Source organism: Octopus bimaculoides, chromosome 11, assembly GCF_001194135.2.
Source record: "Octopus bimaculoides isolate UCB-OBI-ISO-001 chromosome 11, ASM119413v2, whole genome shotgun sequence".
NCBI classification, from domain to species: domain Eukaryota; kingdom Metazoa; phylum Mollusca; class Cephalopoda; order Octopoda; family Octopodidae; genus Octopus; species Octopus bimaculoides.
In genome coordinates this window covers 67,500,061-67,508,599 of record NC_068991.1, presented here as the reverse complement: position 1 = coordinate 67,508,599, position 8,539 = coordinate 67,500,061, and the positions used below count along the sequence as shown (strand labels likewise).

The 8,539-nt window shown below is 38.4% G+C and overlaps 1 protein-coding gene across 1 annotated transcript in view; it reads right to left on the bottom strand.

The window, feature by feature from the left end:
- Positions 1 to 8,539, bottom strand: part of LOC106873890 (N-acetylgalactosaminyltransferase 7) — a 35,712-nt gene that overhangs the window by 6,461 nt on the left and 20,712 nt on the right. Inside the window, exons 7-12 of the mRNA XM_052972004.1 lie at positions 7,944 to 8,061; positions 6,352 to 6,462; positions 4,677 to 4,898; positions 1,925 to 2,026; positions 1,264 to 1,386; positions 5 to 300 (exon numbers count right to left, since the gene is read on the bottom strand). Coding sequence (XP_052827964.1) covers positions 5 to 300; positions 1,264 to 1,386; positions 1,925 to 2,026; positions 4,677 to 4,898; positions 6,352 to 6,462; positions 7,944 to 8,061 — 972 coding nt within the window. The remainder of the gene's footprint in view (positions 1 to 4; positions 301 to 1,263; positions 1,387 to 1,924; positions 2,027 to 4,676; positions 4,899 to 6,351; positions 6,463 to 7,943; positions 8,062 to 8,539) is intronic.

Sequence of the window (8,539 nt, the reverse complement as noted above, 5' to 3'; positions counted from 1 at the left end):
CTGCTGCTGTTGTTGTTGTTGTTGTTGTTGTTGTTGAGGCTGTTGTTGTTCTTGTTGTTGAGGTTGCTGCTGCTGTTGTTGTTGTTGTTGTTGTTGAGGCTTCTGTTCTTGTTGTTGTTGTTGTTGTTGAGGCTGCTGTTGTTGTTGTTGTTGTTGTTTAGGAATATCCCAGGCCTTAAATTTCTTAAAATTCCATTGCTGCATCTTGTTGTTAGCATCACAGTCTTTGAGACAAAGTACAGAGTTTGATACCACTTCAACACATTTTTGGAAACGACTGTTGAAAATTTGTTTTGTATTCTAGGAGGAAATAAAAGAAAAAAGACATTTAGGTTGATGGAGATGGGTGGGGAGGACAAATATTTTAGAGTGGGGGGGTCTGCTGTCTTACCATAGATTCAAGGCCATAGATGTGGGTTCTTGGTAAGAAATTTGCCTTCCAACCACGTGGTTCCAGGCTCAGTTCCACAGATTTGAGAAATGGAAACTAACTAAAATGCTGTATACATATATGTGTGTGTGTCTGTGTGTATGTGTGTGTGTGTACACGTACATACATGAAAACACACACACATACATATATGCATGCATACATACATACATACATGGTTGAATACATATATATGTATATGCATGTCATGCTTGAGAAAAAGAGCCATCGAGCCGAGCAGAATCGCAGTCGTGGTAGATACCAGTGCCACACAAATGGCACCCGTGCCGGTGGCATGTAAAAGCACCCATTACACTCTCAAAGTGGTTGGCATTAGGAAGGGCATCCAGCTGTAGAAACTCTGCCAGATCAGATTGGAGCCTGGTGTAGCCATCTGGTTCGCCAGTCCTCAGTCAAATCATCCAACCCATGCTAGCATGGAAAGCGGACGTTAAACGATGATGACGCAGGGTTGCGATAACCTTCTGCCTTTCAGTACAGTGATGCTCTATATACTACAGTACAGTGGTGCTGTATATGTTACAGTATAGTGATGTAGTATGCACTGTGATAGTGTAGTATTGTATGTGTTGTGTTGTAGTATAATAATGTAGTAAAGCATTGATTTAAAGAAAACCACATGATCATCATCATCATTATCAGCATCATCATCATCATCATTGTTTAAGGTCTGTTCTCCGTACTTGGATGGTTTGACCGGAAGTGGTCAGCTGGAGGGCTGCCCAGGCTCCATTTTGTCTTTTAAATCAACACAAATGAACAGAAACCATTACAAAGATTATGTAAAGCAGTATGTTAAAATATCAGCTTACCTCTAGATAGGACCAGTTACCAACAGGTTGGACAGGACACTCTTGTATGTGTAAAATATCGTTTATTGTTTCAATGCAGAACTCATCCCATATCAATTGACCTTTCATATTTAACCGAAACAGCTGTAAAAGAACCAAATACATACATATATACAGCATTGGTTGTCAAGTGATGGCAGGGGAACAAATACCGACACGCATAAATACATACATACATACATGCATACATACATACATATATATATATATATATATATATATATAAAGTGTAGTATATTGCCACTTAAGTGTGGCTGACCCCTAGGGGTGGATGTTACTGTTGCTTTTAGCCCCAGGAGGACATCTCCTCCAGCTGGCTTATCGACACACGACTGTGTCCTGTTTTAGAGAATTAGAGAATTAACATATATATATATATATATATATATATATATATATACACAACAGGCTTCTTTCAGTCTCTGTCTACCAAACCCACTTGCAAAGCTTGGGTCAACCATGCCTATGATGCCATGCAGTGGGATTGAACTCAGAACCATGTGATTGAGAAGCAAGCAAGCTTCTTACCACACAGCTATGCCTGTACCTAGATTATAGCAATAAAATAAAACTGTCAGCATATCTGTAATTAATAAATCATAATGTATACTGTCACTGTTACCTGGTTTCCTTTGTCGGACTTGCAAGGACTCATACGAATAGTTTTTTCTCCAACAGATGATGCCTGCCAGTTACTACAATCTCCAGTTTTTTCCAACATAACCTGAATGACAGACAATAATAGGTATTTACTATAAGAAAAGATGTGAGTAAGATGCTTGATCAAAAATATAATACAACAGAAGCAACTCAATAACCAGATACTTAACAGTTTACATACCCCAAAATTCCATTTCATGCACCAAAGAGAAACGTTCCTGACATATTCACTCACCTGCAAGTAATGACAGCCAAATATCCTTCAAATGGCCTTTTAAATATACCAAAAAAACTCACCAAAACTTATCATAGTATAATTTTATATCTAAGCACCCACTACACTCTCGGAGTGGTTGGTGTTAGGAAGGGCATCCAGCTGTAGAAACTCTGCCAAATCAGATTAGAGTCTGGTGTAGCCATCTGGTTTGCCAGTCCCCAGTCAAATCGTCCAACCCATGCTAGCATGGAAAGCGGACGTTATGATTAGAAGAATAATAGAAGAATAATAGGATTTACGGACACTATTATTCCAAAACGAAGCATAAAGGACTTACAAGGAAATATGAAAAATCTTTTAGGAAAAAAAAAACCCAACATGAACTGGGAAATCTCTTAGGAAAATCTTTTAGGAAAAAAAAACCCAACAGGGAGCTGTACCTGAAACCATCTATCGCATACTTACAAAAGGTACATATAGTATTGTGTATTATCTATAATAATAAAAGTGAAATTCTGTCAGTCTGTCCGGGATCCTTGTATCTCAGACTACATTTCCTCTACATTGACACAATATACCTTTTTGGAATCAGGATGATCCCAGAACTGAAAGTCTGCCCTTTGTTTGGTTCTTGAACATCCAGCATTGGGATCTGACTTAAAAGGATTTGAGTTATTATTTCTAGCTGGTAAAGCCTTGCTGATTCACACCATCTTGGTTGGTGACTGTCAGATGACATCAGAGATTAAGGGGGAGATAAATCACATTCGCTTCATTAATTTTACGTCAAGGTAAGAACTTTGGGACAAATTGTACAACAGCTGGAATTCAACTTGGGACTGGAACAATAAAATGATTGCATTGCAGAATTAATTCTCATCCATCCTTAACCTCTGATCAAACACCACTGGGGCATATAGTCATTATAGATGTATTATAGGCATACTATTTAGCTCTCTTTAGTTTTGGGCCACAGGCCCAGTGACCCTCCACAGGAGCTAGCTTATAAGTCCACATAGACTATAGCTTTTAAGCTAGTATACATATATATAGAGAGAGAGATAGACAGACGGAGCAAGCAAGCGATACATACATATACATACATACATTCATATATATATATACATATATATGTATATACATATATATATATATATATATATGTATTCACTCACACATATACATATATATATATATATATATATATATATATATATATATATATATATATATATATATATATATATATATATATATATATATATATATATATATATGTATGTATATGTACATATACATACATACATACATACATACATACATACATACAAACATACAAACATACATACATACAATTGAAAAAATTGGAAACAACAAGGAGTAAAGTTGGACATTTAATTTCAATCACTACAATTGTTTCTATGCAACGTGGTTCGCCAGGCATTCAGGTACTTGATTATGCAATATTTCCCTGCATTATGAGATCTAGTTGTGTTTCCTCAGGCGATGTGTAAATATTGTCTCTGTAAGTTCAAACACTTGGCTTCAAGAGCATCCTCTTGCCAATAGTCCTTCAGCAACAAACCACCTAGATAAACTCAGTGGCTACTACGAACTTCAGGCCATGACTGACAGAGAGGATGATCTTAAGGCTGAGAATTTGAACTTACGGAGACAATATTTACATATCGCCTGAGGAAACACAGCTAGATATAATGCAGGGAAGTGGTTACATAACCAAGTACCTGCATGCCTGGAGAACTACGTTGCATAGAAACAATTGTAGTGACTGAAACTAAATGTCCAACCGTACTCCTTCTTGTTGACTCCAATTTTTTCATTTATCTATTCACACATGACAGAAGCCCAAATGTAAACCCGGAAGTATGTATAATACTGGATAGCACATACATATATATGACAGGCTACAAATCCTCTCACAAGCTCTTAGTCATCCCTGAGTTATTAGTAGCAGACATTTGCCCAAGGTGTCATGCCACTGCATCTACCTGAACTGTACCTGAAACCATCTATCACATACTTACAAAAGGTACATATAGGTGCAGGAGTGGCTGAGTGGTAAGTAGCTTGCTTACCAACCACATGGTTCCGGGTTCAGTCCCACTGCATGGCATCTTGGGCAAGTGTCTTCTACTATAGCCTCGGGCCGACCAAAGCCTTGTTAGTGGATTTGGTAGACGGAAACTGAAAGAAGCCCGTCGTATATATGTATATATATATGTGTGTGTGTGTTTGTGTGTCTGTGTTTGTCTCCCTAACATTGCTTGACAACCGATGCTGGTGTGTTTACGTCCCCGTAACTTAGCAGTTCGGCAAAAGAGACCAATAGAATAAGTACTAGGCTTACAAAGAATAAGTCCCGGGGTCGATTTGCTTGACTAAAGGTGGTGCTCCAGCATGGCCACAGTCAAATGACTGAAACAAGTAAAAGAGTAAAGAGTAAGAGTATAGTATGAAGACTAATCTGAATACTTACCTGGCCCCAATATTTATTAGGAGGCTGTGGGGGATAATAGTCCAGTACTTCATAGGCTACATTCTTCAGAAACCATTCGAAGCTCTTACAATTGTGTTCCTTCTTAAATTCCAATTGTTTGGTAATGTTAAGATAAGGATATTCTTCCATTAAAGGTTGTCTCGCATAGAAATACCGTTTGTGTTCATTGTCCAGCCACACTTCAACAACTCGTATGTAATCCTGAGTAAACAATTTAAAGGGTTAGATGTTAGCTTTCCTGGAGGAAATGGTGATAAGATGGTGTTATGTAAGAGCCTGTTGTGTAATCAAGTGCATTTTAACAATATGCAATGTAATAGGTTATCATGCAAGGAGCTGTGATCTAACAACATGACATATATCTTATAATGTAACTGGATGTGATGCAACAGCATATAATGTGAGGAACTATGATATAACAATATGACATTATCAAGTTAATGCTGTAACAGCATATGATGTGAGGGACTACGATGTGAGGGACTATGATGTGAGGGACTATGATGTAAGGGACTATGATGTGAGGGACTATGATGTGAGGGACTATGATGTGAGGGATTATGACGTGAGGGACTATGATGTGACTATGATGTGACTCCATGGCATATAACAGGCTAGGGTGTGATTAGCTACGATGTAACATTTCATGTCACAGGTGATGATGCGACAGCCATGTGAAGTGAATAGCTAGTGATGTCATTACTTATGATATTACAGTTTATGAGCTGATGAATTATGGTGTGATAACATGTAATGTAATAACTCTCTTAATGTCTTAAATTCTTTGTTTTTAAATTTCTTGTGAGAATAACAAAGAGAGCCCAAATTTCATCACCAGCTACTATAGCAGCCAGTAATCAACTTCTAAATGGAATTAGGAAAACTCATCTGCTTCTAAAGCTCACCCACTTCTAAAAGGTTAACTTATGGTCTTTGAAGATCCTCTAAGGCCAATGAAACCAACATCATCATGATCATCATCATCATCATCATTGTTTAACGTCTGCTTTCCATGCTAGCATGGGTTGGATGATTTGACTGAGGACTGGTGAACCAGAAGGCTGCACCAGGCTCCAATCTGATCTGGCAGAGTTTCTACAGCTGGATGCCCTTCCTAACGCCAACCACTCCAAAAGTGTAGTGGGTGCTTTTACGTGCCACCGGCACAAGGGCCAGTCAGGCAGTACTGGCAACGGCCATGCTCAAAATGGTGTTTTTTACGTGCCACCTGCACAGGAGCCAGTCCAGTGGCACTGGCAATGACCTCACACAAATGTTTTTCACGTGCCACTGGCACAAGTGCCAACAAGGCGACGCTGGTGACGATCACGCTCAAATGGTGCTATTTACGTGCCACTGACACGGAAGCTAGACAGCTGCTCTGGCAATGATCACGCTCGGACGGTGCTCTTAGCGCTCCACTGGCACAGGTGCCAGTCATCGAATTTGGTTCAATCACGATGATAAACGTTATTTGCAAACAATTAGAAATTGATGTTTATGAATAAAATATGCAGTTTACTGCACTGTCTTTAAATATTAGTTTCTACCATTGTCACTGGTATAGAAGGAGGGACATTATGGCTGATCAAATTAACCCCAGTTTTTCACTGGAACTAAACAGTAATGTTTATCTACAATAACAGATACAAACCATAGCAAGAACACTGAGATCTTGGGAGGCACCTAAAAACATGGATGATCGATGGATGCGTGCAACATGTGAACATGGGACCCACTTTATGCTGCCTCCACACTGCCATATCTGGAAAAGAAAACAAGGATACAATCGATTTTAGACAACCATGCATTTTATATAATATCATCATCATCATCATCATCATCATCGTCAGCAGCAGCAGCATCAACATACTCATTTCACATCTGCTTTCCATGCTAGTCAGGATTGCAGAGGCTGTCATGGGCCATGTCAAGCCTTATTTAGAGTGATTGTCCTTTAAAGAAGTTGGATAACCATACCATGCTTGTGTACATATGTACATGTGTGAGAGTGTTTGCGCGCGCGCACATGTATGTGTGTGCACCTGTGTGTGTATTCATGCATGCACAGCTACATACATGTATTACATATGTACATACATGTGTTACATATGTACATCTGTGTTACACATGTATATTTTATGCATAAAATAACAACTGACAGTTCATATATATATAAGTATATACGTATAGAAAATAGATTCCATCAAATTCTAGTGGGGTAAGCACAAGGTAGTCAATAGCTTCCATTATCTAAGTCAAATACCTAGATGATGTTGATAAAAGTTCCAATGGCGGAGCCTTGAATATATGTTAGAGTCCAGCTTTTTCTCTATGGACAAGAAATACAGAAATGAAACTGATTGATAACATACATACATACATACATACATACATGTATATATACACACACTAGAAAAAAAAATTCCTAAAAATCGTTAGTAATGTCCTGATAAAAGATTTCGTAAAAGATTTCGATACGCCATGTATCTTAAAGCAATCCTTTGTGCCTGTTCAAGTATCATAAAAGCATGAAACTATGAGTTGCTCTTTCAGTTGTGTATTTAAATTGATATTAATCTCTCACTGCATGGAATACTCTTTTTCTTGATTCTAGCTCTACTAGATCTTTAAACTCTCTTTCTCTTTCTATATATATATAAAATTATAATTTAGGGTATCTAAGAGATACTGCCACGCTGAAAATAGCAGTCAAATCTTGACTCTAAACCACAATAAATGTTCATATGGCACCAGGAGCGAAGACGAAGAAACGAAATAAACTGGTGCCATATGAACATTCATTGTGGTTTAGAGTCAAGATTTGACTGCTATTTTCAGCATAGCAGTATCTCTTAGATACCCTAAACTATAATTTTAAATAATTGCTACCTCTGATGGTTTTTATTCCCATGCTGGCCACTTGATAAAATTGATATTTAAATATCGATCTTATCCTTATTTATATATATATAATTATTACAATTAAAAGGGTAAGTAATGCTATCTGTTGGAGTCTCAGCATTTTAGCTGCTATTTCTGAACTTCGGTATGTGGTGAAGCAACTGTTGCTGATCCCTTAATTATGTTTATATATGTATATATATATATAATATGTGTGTGTGTGTGTGTGTGTGTGTGTATGTGTGCATGCGTGCGTGCATGCGTGCATGTGTGTGTGTGTGTGTGTGTGTGTGTGTGTGTGTGTGTGTGAGGAGTGTGTTTGTTTCTGATAGAAATACTTACCTTGAAAGACAATTCAAAATTCTCTCCTCCCCGTGACTGAAGTCCTGGGTCATAACCTCCAAGTTCAAAGAAATATTCCCTGTCTATAGCAAACAAACCACCTGCAAGGATTGGAGAACTGGACACCAGTAAACAACAAGATTTACATCATGAAACAAGACATTATCAACAGCAGATATTTAAACAGCAAGGGTAAGGATAGGGGAGAGGAAAACGGTAGTGGTGGTGGTGGTGGTGGTGGCATGAAGAGGAAGAGGTGAAAAGCCATGGTTACTGCCCCTCCTTCCTAACAAAAGGATAAAAAAATATATATGGTTTTAGGGTAGTAAAAAAAAAAAAAAAACAGGCCTCAGATATCATCATCATCATCATCGTTGTTTAACGTCCGCTTTCCATGCTGGCATGGGTTGGACGATTTGACTGAGGACTGGTGAAAACCAGATGGCTACACCAGGCTCCAATCTGATTTGGCAGAGTTTCTACAGCTGGATGCCCTTCCTAACGCCAACCACTCAGAGAGTGTAGTGGGTGCTTTTACGTGCCACCGGCACGAAAGCCAGTCAGGCTGTACTGGCAACGGCCACACTCGAAATGGT